General features: G+C 46.6%; 6 protein-coding genes across 6 annotated transcripts; 4 read left to right on the top strand and 2 right to left on the bottom strand.

Moving 5' to 3' along the window:
• Positions 1-234: 234 nt before the first annotated feature.
• Positions 235-977, top strand: T069G_07626 (isochorismatase family domain-containing protein; the record flags this gene model as incomplete). Its single annotated transcript, XM_056174836.1, has 3 exons — positions 235-590; positions 656-796; positions 848-977. 3 exons carry the CDS (start codon positions 235-237, stop codon positions 975-977), a joined length of 627 nt encoding a protein of 208 aa, XP_056028415.1.
• A 3,995-nt stretch (positions 978-4,972) lies between these two features.
• On the top strand, positions 4,973-5,517 carry T069G_07625 (snoaL-like polyketide cyclase domain-containing protein; the record flags this gene model as incomplete). Its single annotated transcript, XM_056174835.1, has 2 exons — positions 4,973-5,161; positions 5,227-5,517. 2 exons carry the CDS (start codon positions 4,973-4,975, stop codon positions 5,515-5,517), a joined length of 480 nt encoding a protein of 159 aa, XP_056028414.1.
• Positions 5,518-5,682: 165 nt separating this feature from the next.
• T069G_07624 (taurine catabolism dioxygenase tauD, tfdA family domain-containing protein) lies at positions 5,683-9,341 on the bottom strand (the record flags this gene model as incomplete). Its single annotated transcript, XM_056174834.1, has 3 exons — positions 5,683-6,118; positions 8,006-8,196; positions 9,258-9,341. The coding sequence occupies 3 exons, from the start codon at positions 9,339-9,341 to the stop codon at positions 5,683-5,685; spliced, it is 711 nt and encodes a 236-aa protein (XP_056028413.1).
• A 3,579-nt stretch (positions 9,342-12,920) lies between these two features.
• Positions 12,921-13,793, top strand: T069G_07623 (enoyl-(Acyl carrier protein) reductase domain-containing protein; the record flags this gene model as incomplete). Its single annotated transcript, XM_056174833.1, has 2 exons — positions 12,921-13,240; positions 13,313-13,793. The coding sequence occupies 2 exons, from the start codon at positions 12,921-12,923 to the stop codon at positions 13,791-13,793; spliced, it is 801 nt and encodes a 266-aa protein (XP_056028412.1).
• Positions 13,794-15,909: 2,116 nt separating this feature from the next.
• T069G_07622 (glycosyl hydrolase family 92 domain-containing protein) lies at positions 15,910-18,884 on the top strand (the record flags this gene model as incomplete). The annotated part of the gene is made up of 12 exons (XM_056174832.1): positions 15,910-16,021; positions 16,072-16,116; positions 16,187-16,222; positions 16,278-16,307; positions 16,382-16,453; positions 16,513-16,553; positions 16,614-17,409; positions 17,468-17,607; positions 17,659-17,776; positions 17,836-18,094; positions 18,140-18,453; positions 18,511-18,884. The coding sequence occupies 12 exons, from the start codon at positions 15,910-15,912 to the stop codon at positions 18,882-18,884; spliced, it is 2,337 nt and encodes a 778-aa protein (XP_056028411.1).
• Positions 18,885-19,913: 1,029 nt separating this feature from the next.
• Positions 19,914-20,996, bottom strand: T069G_07621 (NADH:flavin oxidoreductase / NADH oxidase family domain-containing protein; the record flags this gene model as incomplete). Its single annotated transcript, XM_056174831.1, has 1 exon — positions 19,914-20,996. One exon carries the CDS (start codon positions 20,994-20,996, stop codon positions 19,914-19,916), a length of 1,083 nt encoding a protein of 360 aa, XP_056028410.1.
• Between the last annotated feature and the right edge of the window lie 1,670 nt (positions 20,997-22,666).

Here is a 22,666-nt window from a genome sequence, read left to right as displayed (position 1 = left end):
CAAACTAAGCAATTTTGACTACCTGAAACGAATATGGCTTATGCAGATTATAGAAATGCAGTTGCTTCCATTTTTGGCATCATATAGCACCCGTCGAAAAGTATATAAGCACCCCCATCTGTAGATGCCTTGAATGAATGAATCAGACCAGAATAGAAATCACTTCATTTATCCCAGCCAGAACTCTCCCTTATTTTCTCTATAATACCATTTCTACATAGGACAATTAGCAAAATGACATCTACAAGCGGAACCGCAGTCCTTCTCATTGATCCTTACAACGACTTCATTCACCCTGAGGGTAAATGGTACGGTAACGTGAAAGAGAGCTTGGAGGCTACGGAAACAGTAAAGCATATGCGGCGACTGATCCAAGCTGCAAGAGCCGCGCATATTCCCATCTACTATTGCTTGCACCAGCAGTATAAACCGGGCAATTATGATGGATGGAACCGTATGACGTCGTATCACATAGGGATGAAAGAAGGCCGTGTGATTGAGGAAGGTAGCTGGGGAGCGCAGATTTATGAAGGAATGGAGCCTGATCTTGCGAACGGCGATGTTGTCGTATCAAAGCACTGGAACGCTAGGTGAGTAGAGCTGTCTTTGCTAACGCTCGTGAAATAGCAATCAACTGACACATAGGTCTTCACAGTTCATTTCAGAACACCGACCTGGACTACTTACTGCATCAACGCGACATCACTAAATTAGTCTGCGCGGGTATGACCAGTAACCAGTGCCTGGAATGCACAGCGCGGTATGGCAAAGAGCTGGGATATGATGTGACTCTGCTGTGAGTAAGCGCTTAATGTATGAAGGTTATCTGCGCTAACTTGACCCCAAGTTCCAATGCGACGGCTGGTTTCACAATTGAACAAAAGGATGCAGCTGTCAATTTGATCTGGTCTCTGCTCGTTGAGCGCGTCATGACCGTCGAAGAATGGGCTGATAGTATTGGCGCGCCAAAGCAATGATGAATGGGCTGGGGAAGTAGGGAACGTGGAATTATATAGAGAAAGGATGTAGTGAGTCTTCTAGTCGTGTGATTAATGATTAATATCACTCCAATAGAACGTTACTTGCGCGGGGGGAAGCATTCAGTTCCGTATAGTGCAGTCTAATTCCGATTCCGAAACTGTATCTAGACGAATGGGAAGCCAAAACTTCTTCTTCATGAAGCTATCGAATTATCACGGGAACATAAGTCAAGCAATTATGGTGGGATGTCCTTCGGCAGTTCATCTATTGGAGACAATCTATACCGTCCCATGCTAAATTGTTTCAGTAAGCTGATGGGCATGTACTTTCGGTAAATTACTCCGTGATCTAGGAGAATTAAATGGCAACTGGTAAGGCTGAAAGGTTATTGGGATCTGAATCAGGGCGACAAATACAAATACGAGGAGCAAATGGAGATTGGCATGATTCGGCCTAAAATGCTCGATTCTATCGGCAAAACAAACTATGCTGAACTCGTATATTGAGACAGTAGTCAAATTGCCTATAGAGGTTTAGCCGCTTTTGCATGGCGTGGAATCACCAAGAAGCGGCTGTCGCTACGGCTTAGCAAAGCGCTGAAACTGGCTATACGGATGCCTTATTTTAATTTGTTTGTCGTTGTCTTCGTGTTGCAGTCATCCTCGAATAGTGATTTCTATCATTTGCATGCTACTTGAACGCTGATTTGCCGTCTAAACCTGGTAGGTTAAGCCGATACCAGATTCAGCTCACAAACCTGCCCTCAACTCAAAAATCCTCGGTTGTTCTTCTGAGATTGCTCGTTGTATAAGTCGATCTCGATCCAAGCACGGATAATCCAGTTCAGCTTTTGTCAATTAGAAGATGGGTGATGAAAGCTGGCCCACCACTGAGCCAACAACACAGAATGTTCCACAAAGGGAAAATGCTGGGACGGAAACTGGGGACAAGTTCCGTTTTATCACTTTCCAAGATCCTAACACAATCAAGTTGAAATCGATACAGAGAGTCATTCGAAGTCATGGTGCCAAAAAAGCCTTGGAAAGACGCAAAAAGAAAGTCACTGAGTCAACCGGAAATTTTCGTCATTTTAAAACCGATAGACTCCAGAACACCCCCACGAAGAGGCATAGTCACGATTACAAGGCGCCGGGCGATATTCAACAACTCGATCCTTTTCGGTCACTTTCAATAGGCAATTCTACGCGACTTCAATATCTTATAACAAACAGTAAAGTTCGTGATTTATCCGGTAACGCTCAATACTAACAGATTTCAGAAACCGCATCCCAAGCCTTGGAACCAGTGTGCAACTTTGCGGAAAAGACAGCACACCAAAAGTTCCATCGGCTATTTCACGACGGCTTCAGCGATGCAGCTCTCTCAAATGCCATTATGCTCTCACTCTCATTCGCTGCAAATGAGTACCATTTCACGCAGGAATGCGTCACTTTTAAGAACACCACTATTCGACACATCAACCAAAAAATTGGAGCCGCGCTTGACCCCAAAGCTGTTTCTCAAATGATAGGAGCCATATTGTTACTAATAGGAGTGGAGGTTAGTATTATATACCCTTGACGTTTCATCGCTAAGAAGACTGCATAGTGGCGGCTCGGGAACAAACCACGAGTAGAGATGCACCTGACCGGTATTATGCAACTGTTAAGTTTCTGCGACTCGAAGCTAATACACCTTCATGACGGCATTAAGCGGTAAATACTTGAGCTAGAATTCATCCACCCATTGTCGGACACGTGTTCTAATCCCAACAGTGCAATCTTCTGGCAAGACTTGAATGCGGCCTGGATCATAGGCTCCGACCGCAGATTCAACCATGAAACTTTCCCAGAACTTTACTGGGGTCGCAATCCATTTCTCTCCTCCATATATACCATACCACCCGGATTCGAGCCATTAAAGCATGCTTTCGGAGATGACTTGTTGACAGTCATTGAAGACGTTTATGCTTTACAGCATTTCAGAGAGTCGTCAGACATGGATCTTGATGATTCAACTTCCATTCTCCATATGGATAATTATCAAGCATGGGTGGAGTCTCGTCTTTACTCGCACTTTCTAGCGACAGGTGAGGGTAATGAAGTAGTGATGTGCTGCATACTCACATTATATCTATGTGCTTATATGCTGTTTACGGACATTTGGGCTGGCCACTTCATACCATCCCATATATCAGCAAAGCTCTTACGTGTCCTGCGGCAGGTGAGAAGAGATGTTTTGTGGGAGGGTCATAAGGATGCATTGCTGTGGTGCACCATAGTTGGCGGAACCTTTGCCCAACTCGGAGTGACCAGGTCTGAGTATATATTGTTACTTCACCAATCTGGATACGATGCTATCTTTCCCAATTGGAAAGAAACAGAAATCTTCCTTGGTAATTTTATATGGTCAAACAAAGTGTTTCACACACCTGGGAAAGCGTTCTGGGAGGCATATTCTTTTCATTAATAATTTTATGGCATTCGAGCTTGGCCTAGTCAGATTACCAAAAAGACCAATATATTGGAGCTGTATAGTTGACTTTGAGAGAAGATGCACCATTATCTGTATGTGATAAGTGAGATGTCCATCACCTCACAAGGTCTTCAGTGATGGTATACTAAAAACGACAAAAAAGATGGATAATGCTCGACCGAGAGATTCACCACTGCTACTATGTATCCCAGTAATGAGATGTGAAGATATTGAAGGCAGTGACCAAGACTCATCACCACTTCGGCATATTGTCTCAATGTTGGGAATGAAAAAAAAGCCAGAGCCATGTGAAAGTTGCATACCAATAATATCTCTGGGTATAATTGGCGTAGAATGTGGAGTTGACATACAACTTGTTCCTAGTCATTGATGAGATATAGAGTTAGACGGCCATGAAAAAGACAGTGTAAAGTTGACGCCTTCTACGAGCGGGCTGTATTGCTTGTTCTGGGTATTGATGTAATGCCTGTCCTGGACTGGCGCTTGACTCCGAGACTCTCAGACTCTTACAAACGACGCGACAGAGCTAAGCGACGGACACAAACGAGCTAAGCTGCCGAAGGCGAGAACGTTAAGCTAACTCAAAGCGGAAGATTGATGCCAACGGAAAGAACCACAACTAGATAGGCCAGTATATCCCTGCCAACAAAGAGGAAAAAAGATGGAAAGCAATATGCTCCTTGATATAACTTGTGCGGAACAATAACCAAGCTATCTTTATCAGCTCCGACTCATTATTCAAGTAGCTATCCCTCAATAATTCCACATTGATGATGCAAACAACAGCTGATTAACTACAAGCATCCTAATGTTCAAGCGTCGCGGCCACACGGAGAATATGCAGCGGGTCCGCTCAGGGCCATGGAGTGAAGCATCTAAGCAAATGGAATAGTAATCATAACGCCTCTGAGTTACTAGAAAATTATTAATGTGCAATTACGAAGCAACACCAAGAACATGATAGCTATGAAAAGAATTCCATCTCGTGAGTTGTGCAAGTGTCGAAAACAAATACACACTGTCAAGAGGCCGTTACACTCAACCAGCGCCCCTCATTTTCCCGCTCAACGTCCATAGTCTGACAGCCTATCAAGCTAGTATTTTATTCTAGGCGCATAGCGTCAATATTACTTCATAAGACCGGCACACAAGGCCCGCTGTAATGTTTCGCTGGTTGTGGTTGTCAACCATTGATACAATTATTTGTCTTTTATGTCTTTTATTGCGTACCTCGATAACCGGTGACAGTCACAACTATTACCCCCACTCAGTCTCTGATCCATTTTCACATGATACACTCGCTTAGCCTTGGTATCAGCTCCTGCATTCGTATCGGCTTAATCCCAACATCAGGTTAACCCTTACGTCGACCTTCTAAGTCCTAAGCGAACGCCCTGGATTAAACTTTTTCATTCCAACCTCTCCTCCGGCTGGGTATACTTCAAAAAGTATCTGGAGTAAAGTGAACAATTCGCTACAACAATAGCAGGGCAAGATGAATGGTCTCTCCGTACCAGAGCTGAACCGGCAGGTTATTACGCGGTATTTCCAGGAGTTTTGGACCAATGGGAATCCAGACATCGTCGACGAACTTTGCGCCGACAATGTAACGGTTTTCTATCCCATGCATGGGCGAATGGTGGGCAAAGCTGCTACTAAAGAGTGCTTAGCCAAGTTTAAGCAAGTTCGTCTACACACAACCACCTGTCTCGGGCGACCTGACATGCTAACAGTACATGGCTCAATTAGGCATTTCCCGATATTTCGTTTAGACTACTGTCTCCTTTCCCCTTGATTGCTGAGGAAAACTACGTGGTTGCGCGCTGGTTTGGTGGTGGTAGGCATACCGGACCGGCATTTTACGATCTTCCTGTTGGAAGTCTGCCCGAGCCTAATACCGGTAAAGAAATGAGATTTTCCGGCACAACAATCTATAAGCTGGAGAATGGCAAAATTTTGGAAGAGACGGGAGAAGAGTCTGGCCTTGTCGCAATGCAACAACTAGGACTTATTAAACTGAATGATGGTTTTGCTCCATGAGCCCAGTGTATACAGTTATATATCCCCCTTCGCCTATACATGGAGAATATGGTACATATGCAAAACAAAACATAGTCCACCTCTACACAATGTGGAAATGTAGCTCGTCGTATAATTAATAGACGATATGATATCATTAAATTTACAAAAATCGTTTGCTTCCCATCAAATTAGTCCCGCTAATAGCTCATTCACCCTGTCATGTCCAATACGTTGCAGTAACTCTGCAAGCCTAGCGACAAAAAAGGCGTTGTGGTCGAGGCGTCGGCTCCTTGAGGCCGCAACGAAGTACACCCATGTCAAAGAGTTCTCTCCCAGGGAATATGGAGGAATCTTACGCACAGTATTTTGAAGCTTGTCTAGCAATCTGTTGAGATCGTCGGATGATGAATCTGAATCTGAGCCGCTACTATCAAGGGGACTGCTAGTTGTTGGTAGTGAGTATATATGGCATGCTTGTGCCATGGCACTTTCCATTGAAGAAAAGACTTCAAATAAATCTTTCTGGTTGAGCGACAGCATTTGTTTACCATCTGAGGCTTGGCGGTCTTTGCTCAAGAGCTTGTTGAATTGGTAAAGAGGACAAACGACTGCTTTCAATCTATACCAGGAAATATCGTGTTAGTGAGATCTCCATGGATTTGGCATATGTATAGAAGATAGTTCGTTACGTACAGCTGCACTTGGTCTAATAAGAATCGGCGTGTTGCCTTTTCGGTCGCATCGGTACTAAAGGGGCAGTCCTTGCGAACCCAGAATTCGGCAAGCTTTAGTAAAGCAGGACATTCTCTGTGACCACATATCATATCGTCGATCATCAGCCCCAGGATTGTGGCGAGAGGCGCAGAAGAATCTGTTTCTGGTCGTGCCGAGATTTGTCTTAGTTCAGCGAGTGCCGTTGATCTGTAGTTGAGCCTATCGACCATGGATTTGGAGCCTTGGGTAATTTGTATATGGCTGGCAGATGCTGCCAATATGGAACTTCGAACCATCTGATGCTTAAAGGCAAGCGGAAGAATGTGCTTGGAATAGCCTTGGTTAGTCGATTCCGTCACGTCCAGCGTGGGAATGACATTCTCATAGACTGAACGGGCGGTTAGAAAGCAACTCGACCTAAAGATAACACAGCATTTGCGACGTACAATTTCTAAGGAGAAACTCTTCTGAAGCATCTTCAATGTTAATATGTGGTATCATATCCATACTGGGATATAGCATGGACTGTTGGTGATATGCCTGCCACTGGTACTCGTCGCTCATAAAGAGGGCCGGATCATCGATAGTTATTTCGACGCTAGAGCTTGATACCGACCAGAGGAATATACCAGGACCAAACTGTGATATGTGTTGTAGATTTAATACAGGTGTGTTACCTGAGTTGACCAAGGCCACGGCACACTTCTTCCAGTTGGTGGCGATTTGATTCAGGCGATCACCCTCTGCTCGGAGACGTAGGACCTCTTGTTCAAGTGCATCCATGTAATCCTTTGTTCTCTGTCTGTGGCTTCTGTGATAGAGTTAGCACTTTATAAAATGATTTAACCAAACTGAATCATAACATGCCTTTGTGCTCGTAAGATCTGTTGCTTCCTCCTTTTCGGCGGCTGGCCCTTTTCGGGCGCCGCGGTATTAGCCACAATTCCATCATCAGGTACCAGTGGAGGCAAGAATGAAAAAGTGCCCAAGATGTTTCTTTGGCGACTTTTTATAGAATTATATGAGTTTGTATTCTCCATCTTGACCATAGTAGGTTCTGGTCTGAAGCTGTCGCTACTAGGCGTTCCTTCGTAGATGAACATCGGGCAATCGGCTTATTCGTTCTTCTAGGACTGGTCATGTGACTTGGTCGGGCGCGAAAGCTTGCTATTGTCAGCTTTACCAAAGCAAGTTTTGTCTCGGCAGTTGTAGCATTCGATTGCTCCAGTTATCGGATACGAAGATCAGCAAAGGGGCGTGAGGAATATTGCCAGACAAGATTGTATATTGCAAGAGGTTCTTTGGAGATGAAGTTCAGAGAGTTGTATTCACGATAGGCTATGTGGATGACCCAACTCCCACTTGCACAACTGACTCAGGGATCCAGACAAGCTTATACCAGGATCCGGGCCACACTGTGTTAATTCACAGCAATTCAGATGACAAATGCGTATTGCCTAAACGAGCGCCCTGTTATGACAGCATTTGATGCAAAACATTCCGGCAGCAGATCCTGGTGGTGGCTGCATTAATCAGCTCTAAAGCATACGGCGGACTCGGTAGCTCGTGTGGGATTTGAAATCGGAACATTTTGCGGTTTACGCCCAGTCCTAGCGCATAGTAGCATTTCACGAGCACTTGTGCCTAAAAGAGTCGAACGATACGAAGCATGAGGAATTACCGCTTCTCCATGGGGACTCAGCAATGCATTGACTATTCTTCCTATACGCTATGTCTAGTCGTATCTTGGCCAATCGGCTCATGTCTGCCCTCTATTTCTTACCACACCGACTCGAGTCCATTCACGCCCGATGGCTTATCCGCCTGGGTTGTTAGTCGGACTCCATGGCGGAGTCCTTCCTGTGGGTTGTGAATGTCAAAGTCAGAGATGGCAGTATGGGCTGTGACGCGGTTATCCCACAGCGCGACTGTGCCCTCTTCCCACTTGACACGAACCTGGAAATCCTGTCCAAGGGCAATATGCTGTAATTAAAGGGAGGCAGTCAGCGATGTGAATACAATGTATCGGCAAATTGTGTATCCGATGCTTACGTTGAACAGGAGCTGCAAAAGAGCATCCGACTCCTCATGGTTGAGGCCAATAATGCGCTTAGTGAAGCCCTTGTTAACAAACAGAGCCTTTTCACCTGTTACCTTTGAACTGATTGTTAGCACCACACATTTGTATCTCAGTTTATTACACGCGACTTACTGGGTGAACCCTCACGATGGGGTGCTCCGACTTCACCGGCTCCCGGCGGACAAACTTTCCATCACGGCGGGCGTTCTCTGCCTGGTTGAAACCGCTGTGCTCAGCACGCAGGCCCTCAAGAAGAGTCTTGATTGGCTGCGACAAGCGGGCATATGCTGCCGTTTGCGATGCCCATGCGGTATCGCCACCGGTTGGAGGAACGGACAGGAGGGTAAGAATGGTAATTCCGGGTGGCTGATGTTCGTACGAAACATCGGAATGGTATCCGGTAGTTGTCAGTCTTTCCCTTCGCTGTCTTGCCCGATATTCGTTGTCTGGACCAAGGTAGATGTTGTGATACTCGAGGTGGTCCTTGACATGAGCTCCAACGGGCTGAGAAGTTGGTCAGTATTTGCATTGTCACATCCATATGAAGCTACTAACATGAATGTGCAGTGGCCCGAAATATCTCGCAAACTCTGTCTGCTTCTCTGGTCCAATATCCTTGAAGTCTTGCCCACGGAAGATGACTACACCCCTCTCTGCAATCAGCAGCGCAAGTTCATTCTTCTGCGTGTCATTCAATTGAGACAACTGAAGGCCTCTAATCTCGGTACCGATAACTGGCGTGATTTTGGAGACCTTGAGCTCCGGATTGGCGCTGGACAACAGGGCAGACTTGGCTTTGTCCGCTGCAAGTCCCCGGTCCGTGAACTCGAAAGGCTGTATCGGGTCAAAGTGAGTCTCTTCGTCATAGACGGGGAGATACTCGTGGTAACGATACTTTGGACAAAAGAGTTAGAACGTGTGCTGTCATTGAAGTTACTTGGTGATAGTTGCTAATATGTCTTACCTTCTGGTGGATCGCATCATCATATGCGAGTGTGAGCTTCCCGACAGCAGTGCCTGACTGCGTCACTGTCTTTGTTGCTGACATCTTGAATTAGAGCTGAATTTACCAACGTACAAGTTGACCCAGATACGATAGAGATATGTCGTTATATAGTGACGCTTCAAAAATCCGATATCATCGAATGAGCAATGTCACTCATTATATAGGCCCGGCAGAGACATGATATGAGCGTCTTCCGGCCTCCTATGTTCGGAACATCGGCACCTTACGTCAAGATTTCTGCCGATGGCGGCATACCAAGTCTTAATCGTGATCGATATCCAATATGGTGAACTGCGGGGTTGGTCAAGTGTGGCAGGTAAGGGAAAGCTTGCAACATGCGTTTCGTATGCGATAATCACGCCTTACGCCTACCAAAGATGGCAATCGTGGGGGGTTTGAGCTGTCAACCCCGGATCCTGATAACGCCCCAAGTGGGTTTTGTTCGGGCATCTTATTAAAAAAACGGATATTATTGACCTTATCAAGTACTGAATACTTGCGATAGCATGGACTATCAATGGTGTTGCAGGAAGATGAGTATCGGCTAAAGCTGATTCGCGAGTCGTGATTTAGACCAAGATGACGACAGCGGGATGCTTCACAAAGAGCTACCAAACCAATTGGCCAGATGCTTACTAATGAATGATACAATTAAAAAACGATATTGCATGCGAATGGCCGACAACCCGATGCGATATTAATCTCGTTCGCCATTTCCGACATGAACAAAAACTGCTACGGGAGTCTATGGTTTACTCTGTGCCAGCGAGATGAGACATTGATCTTACTATTCAAACAAGCAAGGAACGAACCCCATATAGAAATTATTTGCAACGGAGTGGAAGTAAAGCTCGCGGTCTCATATTGTCTGAAAATAGTCCTTTATTACTCAACGTTGAAGTGCTGCCCGCAGTTGGAGAACTCATTCATGGTGGTGACCATATCTGACAGGGGTCCCCAAACACCATCCGTTTATTCGCATTTATGCTTTCCATCGATTTCATCCAATTAGAATTTCCTCTTACAAAATTTTAGAATTACCGTTTCTAAATAAAATGCTATTGGAATGAACTTTCTGGTCCATCTCAAACCTACTAGTGGGCCTGGAATAGTTGACTTAGGAAGTTCCATTTTCGAAAGATCTCGTTCTTGAAGCTTTTATGCTTTCGGACGGAAACTGGATGCTAGACAACAGTATACCATACATTTAAACATGAAAGAGATCTGTCTGTGCTACTAATACAACATACAAGGCTAATGCGTAGCAGTATCCCCAAACAAGACAGATATCAGCATAGCTTGATATGGTCAGCACACTACAACAACAACATTGAAAAAATGTTTCTCAAACTTGATTCAAGTAGCATGATGAAGCCAATCTTGCCGAAACCTTTACTCTGAAATAGAGGGCGACAAGCTGAGCCAAACATGAAGCATAACATGGCCACAGTTTATGACACAATACAATAAAACGACGATGTGAAATAAGCGTCAGCTTTTCTATCAATAGATGGAAAAGTTATTTTCTCCTATTCGCCTTACACAAAGGGGGAGCTATTGCCTTAATCGTCTATATGATATCACGGATCTGAACCATTGGTATATGAGAAGACACTCATTGACAAACTCACGGTATACATCTTCCTCGATATTTTGAACCCGAACCTTGACTGAGTGTCATTTCTACGTAGTCCCTTTCCCAAATACAGGGGCTATCGAGTATCACCTTCGTCACCGCCTCAGAAGCTTGAAATTTGCAGTTCTAGTATCATTTGTTCTTCACAATCTCCTCATTATTATTGTGCACCTTTCAAGGTTTCTTCTTAGCCAGATCATCCTTCGTGTTGTTATTATTGATTCGAGGTTGCGTAATGGCGGCGCAGTATAAGAGTTGTAATATAAGAGTTGTAGTAATCGTCTACTGCTATTCTAGTAAGGTGTATAGGTGTCGCGTCTGCTGGTCCCACTTCTCGAGGCAGATATCGGAGAGGATCCCGCATCATTATGCTAAAAATTGAAGATCATTTAAGTCAGTAAATTACGACCTGATATTTCTGCGAGCGTTCTTAGCATCATTGATGCTTTCCTTAGAGGTAAACAACGTAGATGCTCACTTCCTGAGCGCGACCTGACGTCTCCGTATATGCATCCTGCTATTGGATCAGCGCTTCTAGCGAACTATATTCAGCACCATTGTTTATTTTTAATATAAACACCATGCTCCCTCTCTAATGTAACCTAGATCTTTCCTCTCTTGATCTCATAAAATGCGTAGATGCGCATGATGTACAGCGACATGACAGACGATTTGACGTACCGGTCAACGGTCAAGAGAAAGTAGACCAACTGAGACACCAGATCGGTTCATAGAATCATAACCAATTAGCCTACGAACAAGTCCTGCGTCCTAGCCAGTAGGAATGCAGGGAAGTGGCCCGTTTATTACAAAGCGGTGCCTATCGCTCACGCGCGAGAGCTAGACATTTTACATCGAACATTTCGTTTGTGCAGAGTAAGATACGCTGACATTTGCTTTGACATGACCAATAACGGCCCTTTACACGGTTCTTCTGGAAAGCTTACTTGCTGAAATGAGTCGGGCGAATAGTGGTGGCTACTTGCAAATCTTACCCTTTTCGACACAAGTGAGGTGCTGGGCGAGACTAGCAGATGATCGACAACGGGAACCTCCGAAGTGAAGTCTTCGCCCAATTTGACGGTATTTGAGAGATGAAATGGCGCTTATGATGATTCGCGATAACATAAATGTATAACAAAGAAAAGAATAATCGTTTTCAATGCTGATTCACCTGCTGGTAAGCAGCCCAAGTCTCGGCACACCTTCCAAAGTGAGGGACATTGTTAGGAGCCAAGGCCGAGAAATGTGGGAATACGGATCCGGGAGGTGGGGTAATGGAGAAAACCGCGGACTGAAGAAATGATGACGTTGTTGGTGGTGACATGCATCACGAGTATCTGGGAATAGCAGGCAATTAGCTTGCATGACTTGGAGCCTTTGGATTGTCCAAGAAGCTCAGCAATGAGGCCAGAAAATACCGTGATAATAAGGAACATCTATTCATTCCAATATACAGAATCTCGAGTTGGTGTGCTGCTTAACCTTAACCACCACTAAGACACATCAAATCGTTAAGTAATCTTACTAATGTATCCAGATCAAAGGACGCTGGTATCGAAGAGAGGAAGCTCCCGTTCTCCGCATGAACCATGACATCATGGCCTCTTCATTTCGCAGCCTATTCGGCTATCTCCTGATTCCCTGGTGAAGCCACTCCTGATACTATCCAGTCCTTCTCTGCATCCGGGCATCCTGCGTATCCACACGGGCAACGCCACTCTTGCTTCCACGAATCCTGAGGCGTGCCTTGCTGAGGGACCAAGATGAGGAGAAGGCAAAGGAAACTCAATCAGGGCACATGCAACCGGTTATCTATCCTTTGTGTTTCGCATTCCACGTTCCACTTGTATCCCGTCCTCATATAAATAAAGTAAGGGTATCCCGTCAGCAGCCGCTCCCTCCTCATTCCCGTCTCACCACCCACCATTGAGAATTCTATCGCCCACCAAACCTACAACACATCACAAGTATTACCGCCCATCATGCCTCAGACTATTCCCACAGCCAGTCGCCTCACCGACCTCTTCAGCTTGAAGGGCAAGGTCGTTGTCGTCACCGGAGCTTCCGGCCCCCGAGGCATGGGAATTGAAGCTGCGCGTGGTTGCGCCGAAATGGGCGCTGACCTCGCCATCACTTATTCGTCCCGCAAAGAGGGCGCAGAGAAAAACGCTGCAGAGCTGGAAAAGGAGTACGGCGTCAAGGTCAAGGTGTACAAGATCAATGTGAGCGAGTACAAAGACGTTGAAAAGTTCGTCGATCAAGTGGTCTCCGATTTTGGCAAGATTGATGCCTTCATTGCCAAGTATGTTTCCCTTTATTATCCTCAATGGATGTGATCGATCAATTGCTGACATTTCTTCTTCCCCTTTGCCAGCGCCGGCGCAACAGCCAACAGCGGAGTTGTTGATGGCAGTTCTGACGACTGGGATCATGTTATTCAGATCGATCTGAGCGGCACTGCGTATTGCGCAAAGGCCGTCGGCGCTCACTTCAAGAAGCAGGGTCGCGGATCCTTTGTCATCACAGCTTCAATGTCTGGCCACGTCGCAAACTTCCCTCAGGAACAGACCTCATACAACGTCGCCAAGGCTGGCTGCATACATCTGGCGCGCTCTCTGGCCAACGAATGGCGCGATTTCGCCCGAGTCAACAGCATCTCGCCCGGCTATATCGACACCGGCCTGTCCGACTTTATCGATCCCAAGACACAAGAACTATGGAGGAGCATGATCCCAATGGGACGCAATGGCGATGCTAAAGAACTAAAGGGCGCGTATGTCTATCTCGTCAGCGATGCCAGTTCATATACGACCGGAGCCGACATTGTAATCGACGGAGGATACACTACCCGATAGAGAAATGTTCTTCTTTACTCTATTGTTCGTTCTAAAATTCTCTGTACTATAATTATAACCTTTTTCGTACCAACAGAGATGAGACTTTGATTAAGGGCTTTCCACCCTCCCTGTGTACCATCTGCGTACCTGTACTCCGTATGTGAGATAAAACCGTTGAGTCTCGCTTATGAGACCATCTCCCTGCATTTCTTAGGGCGCACCCTTTCCCCCTCCAACCCTTGGAAGTCCTGCTCTGGTGTCGGTGCGACGTACCATTCGAGGCTCTGTGATGAATCGTGGTAGCTGCATCTTGCTTCTATACTAGGCTATGTTGATAGTATGACCCGATGCCGGGGGTGATGCCGGCGTTTGGCATTTAGCCGTCGCTGAAGTGCCGCGGGCAAATTGTCATGGCACTCATAGCTTTACAGGGTTCAGAAGCACATGGGATGAGGTCACACATGGTGAGTGGCCAACAATAAGCAAAGACAGGCAGAAGCAGGACGCTGCAGAATCAAAATGGATACCATCATCTCATGTCTTAGCTGCATTAGACAAGTCCAGCTCTAGACTCCGAAAACTCCGGCCTATTTCTCTGTCGCCCTCCTCGCCAAATCCCCCCTTGCTGCTGCGCAATTTCTCGTCATTTCTTCCCCGCGATCTGGGCCGTCGTTCCCCCACCGATGGATCTAATTCCCAACATGGGCCACTGACAGAAGTACCCGACAGTAGTGCGATCGCCTCTTCGGCTTCGTTGTGGCGTCGGTTCATCGGAATTTAGGACAAGTGCCGCTTATTAGTTCTTTGACGGTTCTTGACCAGATAATTCTGGTACAAATACGCCTCATGAGGGGGACAGTGATTATTTGTGAAAGATGACCAGCATTGTTACGCGTGCAAGACTTAAAAGGCCTTCAAAGATGGAGAAATAAGATGGACGCCGATCACCTGTAGAAAAGTAACCATGTCAGTTAAAATTATGCATACTACTCCTCATACTAGGGCAATTGGCTTTCAAGCTTCTTCAATAGCCTATATGGGTATTTGTCGCTCCTTTCCAGTTTCTCCTTCTTCCACGATCCTTTTGTCTTTCCTCGAATAGTCCTCCAAAGTGCTCCTTCTCCCGAACTCCGACGGCTTGAACTGTAAGTCTCTCGCAACTGCAGATCTTACCGGCGGCTTTAAAATTATTCGTATGTACTCCGTACTCTACGAAGTACAAGGCAATATTTTACCCTGGAGAACCCACTGGCCCCTTGTACTCAGGGCGCATTCGGAGGAGCTGACCTCGCCAACACACTGTTCACCTACCTAAATGATCAAAGACATCAATGTCTAGGACGTGATGGCATGACTATCAGGTAACATTGGATGCGGATAGATGCGGGTAGGCTTCCATCTTTCCATCCTACGGGCCACGGAAATCAGGACGGGGCCATCGGATAACATAGCCATTGGCCTAGGCAGACTCCCGTTCATTATGAGTACAACTACAGTATGCATATCGTATGAGCATCACGATCCACAAATGAGGGGGAGTTGCTTCCATGTAACCATCATCAAGCTGCGGTGCCAACAATTAGCAAATTTAGACAGGGGTTCATCTCTGTGGGTCCGGAACATTGGCCACTCATGTTAGATGTTGCTGAAGGATGATGATATCAGAGACCTTAAACTTCCATGTCAGCTAGCTTTACCCTGGCGACGGACATCTCCGCCAGCCTCATCAAGGTCACTGTGAAATACTATTTCCCTGGAATAACAACAACTTGACGGAAGGAGTACCGACGGCTATTTGAAGCGACTTCAAATTGTCCAATCATGGCGAGCACGGCATCACCAGGAACCAACAACCTTGATCGCCTGGTGTTTAAGGTGACATGGTGTCTTGAACCTGCAGCAGGCGTTTCCAATTCAAGCAATGATCACTGACAGAGTGGTATTACCCGGAGCTTCCCCCGCCATTTCTAAGCTTTTCGAGTCCATGAGGTTGCGGGGAATGGATAGTAATCTGAGCCGGATGCTCCTCTGCGAGATCGCTGTCTTAGAATTGTCCAACCAAGCGAGGATAGCCACGAGATGCCCAACAAAGGAGGAGGTCGGACGGTACTACATAAATACCGGTCCCCGCAACATGATTCACCAATGCTACTCACAGGGTGAGCCTCTTCACGTGGAATCTTCCGAGGTGGCACGAGGGCTACCTGCTTCCTCCCCAAGACCCGACAGTCGCGGCTTCTTCTTGTGTTAGTAGTCTACTTCCTCCCATAAACAGAAAAATATACTCACTAGATAGTTGTCGCTTCGACATCTCTACAGCAGCATGCATATCCAACAATTGGTGGCCTATTGGCCACTGTTGCTTGGATTGAGCCAAGCAGCAGATCAACACTCGTCGTTTGATGTCTTAGACTACATCGACCCATTAATCGGCACCGCTAATGGAGGTACGAGATTGTTTTTCGAGATATCCAGCGACTGAACTAATCAATTGCATTGTAGGCCATGTCTTCCCTGGCGCAAGTCTTCCATGTTAGTACCTATCCATCTATGAACATCCTGCCCCCACGTTGCGTGCCGAATGCTAATTTCGATGCAACACAAAGATGGTATGGCAAAGAGTGTAGCAGATGGCAATAAGGAAATTCAAGGAGGCTATGCATCAAACGATGGCCAGAGTATGCGATCTTATAATCCCATCTGTCAAGAGAACGCAAGAATTGACCAACCTCAATAGTCACTGGATTCTCTCACATGCACGACAGTGGAACAGGTGGTGTAAGTTGAATCTAAATCACCTATAGAGGAGCAAACATTCTAATAGCAGTTGTGATATAGGGCGCATCTTTGGGAAACTTTCCTCTGTTTGCCCAGACAGGTTGTGTCGATGACGATATCAATCGTTGCTACTTCCCTTCGACTCTGCGAGCGTCGGACAAGATAAACAGCTCTGTCGTGGCAAAGCCAGGCTATTTTGCCATACAGCTCAACACTTCAGTCAAGGCTGAAATGACTGTCACCAACCACACTGCGCTCTACCGATTCTCATTCCCAACTGATGGAACCCCAACCAAGCTCCCTGCCGATGGAAAGACCCCTTATAGCCCTTTGATCTTGGCCGACTTGGCAGATCTCTCTGGTTCTCGAACCGATGCACTCATCTCAGTTGATGCCCACACTGGTCGCATCTCGGGTAATGGTACCTTTAGACCGTCTTTCGGCATCGGCAACTACAAGTCGTATTTCTGCGCCGACTTCCACGGTGCTAAACTCCGTGACACCGGAATCTTTATCAACAACCGAGCTAGCAACACCCGCAAGAGCTTCCGTACCTATGATGATGGCCAAAACCCAATTCTCCCAGCCGGTGCTTGGGCTCAGTTCCACCCTCCAGCAAACAACCAGATTCTGGTTCGAGTTGGACTCTCGTTCATCAGCACTGATCAGGCATGCCACAATGCTGAGAAGGAAATTCCCAACTTCAACTTTGAGTCTGTTAGATCCGATGCTGAGGATGCATGGCGCAAGAAGCTCAGTGTCATTAAGGTCGACAACACGGGTGTAAGCGACTCTCTCCAGAGAACATTCTGGAGTGGCATCTACCGCACCCTTCTTTCGCCTCAGGACTATACTGGTAAGAGAATTGATATACCGAATAAGTTATAGAGTCATCTCTCATTCGTGATTTTTAGGAGAAAATCCCCTCTGGAAGAGCAACGAACCTTACTTTGACTCATACTACTGCATCTGGGATAGCTTCCGAAGCACACATCCGCTTCTTACCCTGGTTGATCCTCATGCTCAAGCTTTGATGATTCGCAGTCTCATTGACGTATATCGCCATGAGGGCAAGCTACCGGATTGTCGCATGTCGCTCTGCAAGGGCTTTACCCAGGGTGGCAGCAACGCTGATAATTTGTTGGCGGATTCGTACTTGAAGGGCTTGAAGGATGGTATTGACTGGGATACCGGCTATAAGGCAGTTGTATCAGATGCCGAAGGTAAGATTTCCTACATAATTCCATCTCTAGTGACTATTTACTGACAGTTGTTAAAACAGAGGAAGGTACAATTTGGACAGTCGAAGGCCGTGGAGGCCTGCAAAGTTGGAAGACTCTTGGCTACATCCCAACTGATGACTGGGATCCCAATGGCTATGGTCTTTTCACTAGATCCATCTCAAGAACCATTGAGTATTCGTACAATGACTTTTGCATTGCTGAGATGGCCCGTGGCCTTGGAAAGCACGGAGATGCGGAGAAGTATCTGAAGCGCTCCGGGAACTGGAAGAACATGTTTGATCCGCACTCGCGTTCTAAGCTGAACCTGACCGGAACTCAGGACTACAGCCAGTTTACTGACAGTGGTTTCACCGGCTTCTTGCAGCCTCGGTACCTTAATGGCACTTTTGGATTCCAAGAGCCAGCCATTTGTACCGACTTGTACAACTTTGAGGGCTGCTATCTCAACCCTGGCGGCCATGAGACCTACGAAGCAGGCTCTTGGCTCTACACCTTCTACGTGCCTCACGATCAGGCAACTCTAATCACGACACTGGGTGGCCCCGACCAATTCGTCCGCCGTCTTGAGTATATGCACGATACTCCTGGCTTATTCTACATTGGCGATGAGCAAGCTTATCTTCTCCTCTTCATCTTCCATTATGCCGGCCGCCCCGGTCTCTCTGCCAAGTATGCGCACAAGTATATCCCTAGTGCTTTTAACGATACCGCAGCTGGCCTTCCAGGAAACGATGACTCTGGTGCTATGGGTAGCTTCACGGCCCTTACCATGCTGGGTCTCTACCCCATGAGTGGACAAGATGTCTACATCATCATTCCACCCTTCTTCCCTGAGGTCAAGTTCACCGACCCGCGCTCAGGAAAGACAGCTACCATTCGAAACATCAACTTTGATGCTTCGTACAACAACATCTACATCCAGAGCGCCAAGCTAAATGGCAAGCCTTATAACAAGGGCTGGGTGACGCATAGCTTCTTCCTCGACGGTGGAGTTTTGGAATTGACTCTTGGGCCGAAGGAGAATACAAAGTTTGGCACTGCTAAGGCGGATTTCCCGCCGAGCGCATCAACAAACTTCTGGAGCTAAACAGGAGTGTAGAGACTACCATTATAGTAGTAGTAGTAATGAATATTAAGCATGATTAGTTTGTAATAATGGATGCGTCCTTGGTAGTGCCTTGTGATCTATATGTGTAATAAGCAATTTATTCAGCAAGCTTGATTGCATTCGAACGGCTAGCTGCCCGTGGTCAAGAATTGCTCATATGTCACTACGGCTGACAGTTTTAAACCATCCATGGACCCATGCTTGTAGTGCCATACTTCTTCCAAAATTTCCCTCCTGATTGTCCATTACCCGTTGCTTCGTCCATCTCTGCTTTTAGCACAGGGTTGATTCCTTTCTGTCTCATTTTCTCTTGCTTTTTAAGTGAGATTTTATGGACAGGGTGGTCCTCTGGTAGTTCTGAAAGTGATCGATCCATGGTGGAACAAGAAGAAGGTGTTTTGCCCCATCTTAGGCCAGACTGAGCAGCGAGCTCTCGATTTTCGTGCTCGTCTATCTTTTCAGGCATACTTGGGACGGCTTTGTGATCAGAAGAGGACATTGTAATTGTGCGGTGCAGAGTGTTCGGATCAGAGTTTCAGCAATCCTAGAATGCTAACTCCCGGCAAGTTATACACAAGTATATAACAACGCAACCTGTGACTGGACATCAATGATCAACAGCCTCTTCATAGTTCTATGACATAATTACATCTCCGCATGAATCCCTCGCTACCCAACTTGTGGGGCGATGGGCCTTTCAGCTCATCTGCATACTATTTTGGGTGCTGACGGGCGCCAAGCCGCGATGATCGTCACTAAGCCACATCTGATCGATTATATGATGGGTTTCGAGTAAGCTCTAGGGAAGATCCGCTGTGAAATGAAGTCTAGATTGCTGGATACGTGTATCGATATTGTGAATAGGCTAGGATATCACGCTGAGAGCGAGTCAGGCTTATATAGCAAAGAAACATGCATGTAAGTGTTTCACACATCGTATTAATACGTCGCTAAATATGCTATCAAGAGTATCTAAATGAATTTCTAAATGAACATCTGCCGAATGGCTTATGCTTTTGCTTTCAGTAGAGTGAACTGCTCGCTGAAAGGGAAATCGTGGAAACCCTTGTCTAGCTTAGGAGTGAAAAACGTCTCACGCTGGTACGGCACAAGTTCGATGCCCTCCTTGAAGCGGAACGGTAGGTCTGGATTAGATGTGTAAGGGCGGCCAATGGCAACAACGACATCGTAGTCCTTGTATTCCTCATCAACGGCCTTCTTGCTTGACTCCAGCTGAAAGCCTCCAGCTACCATGACAGGGCCGGCGTTGCCATACGCCTTGATGATTGGTGACAGGTCGTTGCCCTTCTCGCGGGATTCGACAAAGTGGATATATGCCAGGTTGAGCGGCTTCAGTTGCTCAACAAGGTAGATGTACTGGGGAACGGGGTCGTAGTCAAGATCGCCTATGAAGTCCGCAAATGGGCTGAAGCGGATTCCGGTACGGTCTGCTCCGATGGCAGCAACAACAGCCTTGGTCACCTCAAGGGCGAAGCGAGCGCGATTCTCAATGCTTCCGCCCCATCTATCCGTTCGCTTGTTGGTAATCTGTTGGATGAACTGTTCTAGCAAGTAGCCGTTGGCGCCGTGGATCTCGACACCGTCAAAGCCGGCAGCAATGGCGTTCTTGGAAGCCTGTACATAGTCCTGGATGTACCCGAGGATCTCCTCCTCAGTAAGGGGGCGTGGCTTTCCACCATTGGCCTCGGGAATGTCGCTAGCAGACACCAGATCGTCACCACTCTCCTCCTTCAAAACCTCAGCCTTGGCGGATCGTCCTAGAGCCCAAAGCTGGAGGTAGATGTATGAACCCTGCTCATGGACAGCATCAACAATATCCTTCCAGGCATCGATCTGTTCTTGTGTGTAGATGCCGGGAACGTTTTTGTAGCCACCAGCCCTCTGAGTGATGAAAGTGGCCTCGGTGATGGCTAGAGAGCCAGGGACAGCTGTCCTCTGGGCATAGTATTCCTTCACAGTAGGCAGAGGCACATGGCTATCGTCGGCCCTGAATCGGGTCATAGGTGCCATGGCAATTCGGTGGGCAAGTTCTATGCGGCCCACCTTGAGAGGAGTAAAGAGCTTAGACATGATGACGCGTTGATTGCTTTTTGACTTTATGTTTAGTTTGATACTGAGTTGATATCGGCAAGACAAAAAAGTTGCACATCTATCTTCTCATTGTGCCTTATATAGTATTCCATATTTCCGTGGTCCACGTATGTTCCATGGATTGCGCCATGAAACAGATTAGAAATCCAATGCTCAGCACAACACCCCACCGCCCCGGACTGCAACGCTAGGACGTTGTTAGTCGACCCTCGGTATATCTTCCGTCCTGAGTCAATCAGCGGGACAGGATATAGTAAGATACTAGCATGCCACGTGAAGCTAGATGCTCAATTAAATGAACTGGGGAGAGATGGGGTTGCATTCGTACCTACTTGAGTGCAGTTGCATGACTCATTCAAGTGTGACTGTTGTGGCAGATTGTCTCTGATATTGTCACCCCGTATCAACTACTATGGGATGACAAAAGTATCTGCTCAAACCCCTGTTTGTTCTTAGTGGAGACGGAATCCTAAGGATCGAATGCACAATCTATTTGTCGCCTCGTGCAGAGTAGACACTTTCGAGATTCTCCAGATACTATACAAGTCTATGCTCAGAAAGGGATTTGTTCCGGACTCCAGGATTAGCCATCTCAAGAATCTTTTTGTCACCTAATATCAAGTGCTAAGTGTGACAAAACTATCTGCGCAATCCCACTCCATGCCCTAGTGCCATCATCTGAGAAGGATCAGCTAATTGCACCATTTATTCTGTCATGCCATAGTGGGTTTGCATGCGACTACAAAAGATCTATACCAGCGAAAAATTAGATCCTTCCACCGGGGCTAACAATGCCGCAGTGGATAATAAGTGTTCGGCTTATTTTGTCGTTCCATCTCATTCCATAGGAGCGAGAAACACAAGGATCAAGCACACGACTTATTCTGTCACTCTGTAGCTGCGTACAAGCGTGACCAAGGTCAGCAACTAGAGAGGGATGCATATTTGTTACGGAGAACATCATGGCAATTTTTCCGATTTGTCAAGCCACAGGATTGAATCTCACCTCTGTAACAGAGGGTGGCTCGAAAGTACATGGATGGAGGAGAAATGGGTTCATTTTGGTTAACCAAGACTGGTCGGTTTAGATAGTTGGCAGCTATGTGCGAGACCCTTAGTAATGGGCCAGTAACTAAATGCCGCAAGCGCCCGTCTGGAAACTGTAGAGAAATACTAAAGAGGAAGAGAGAAGGGCAAGAGAGGGAACAGATAACTGAGCGTTTCCCAGCGCTCTTTGGAGATGGAACGAGCCAGGGCGCCAGCTGATTACTGATCGTTGTTTGTCCGACTTACAAACGAATCTTCCAAGAATGCACCGGTCTTATAAATCGAAGAGACCATCGATCAGCGAAACGGAAACGGAGCGGAGCTTCGCATGTGTCAAAGCCTCCTGTGTCAACTCTACAATGCCGAATTCCGCGTCCCCACACCACACTGCTTACATACTAGCTCTTAACAAATATTTTTCTCGTGTAGGTAACATGAGTGATGGAGTTCGAGCTCAGGCGAACAAACAGTAACAATGAGAGGACCAGCTTGGAACATTAACTGCGAGATGTGTCAGCGGTTATCCACCGCGAAAAGAAAATTATTACGAGGTGGAGGCAGAACAGCCTGAAACAGATTGTCTAATTAGGTAACTATGCAAT

This window comes from Trichoderma breve, chromosome 4 (genome assembly GCF_028502605.1).
Source record: "Trichoderma breve strain T069 chromosome 4, whole genome shotgun sequence".
NCBI classification, from domain to species: Eukaryota; Fungi; Ascomycota; class Sordariomycetes; order Hypocreales; family Hypocreaceae; genus Trichoderma; species Trichoderma breve.
Note: the sequence above shows the minus strand (reverse complement) of the source record. Positions and strands in the feature narration are given on the sequence as shown.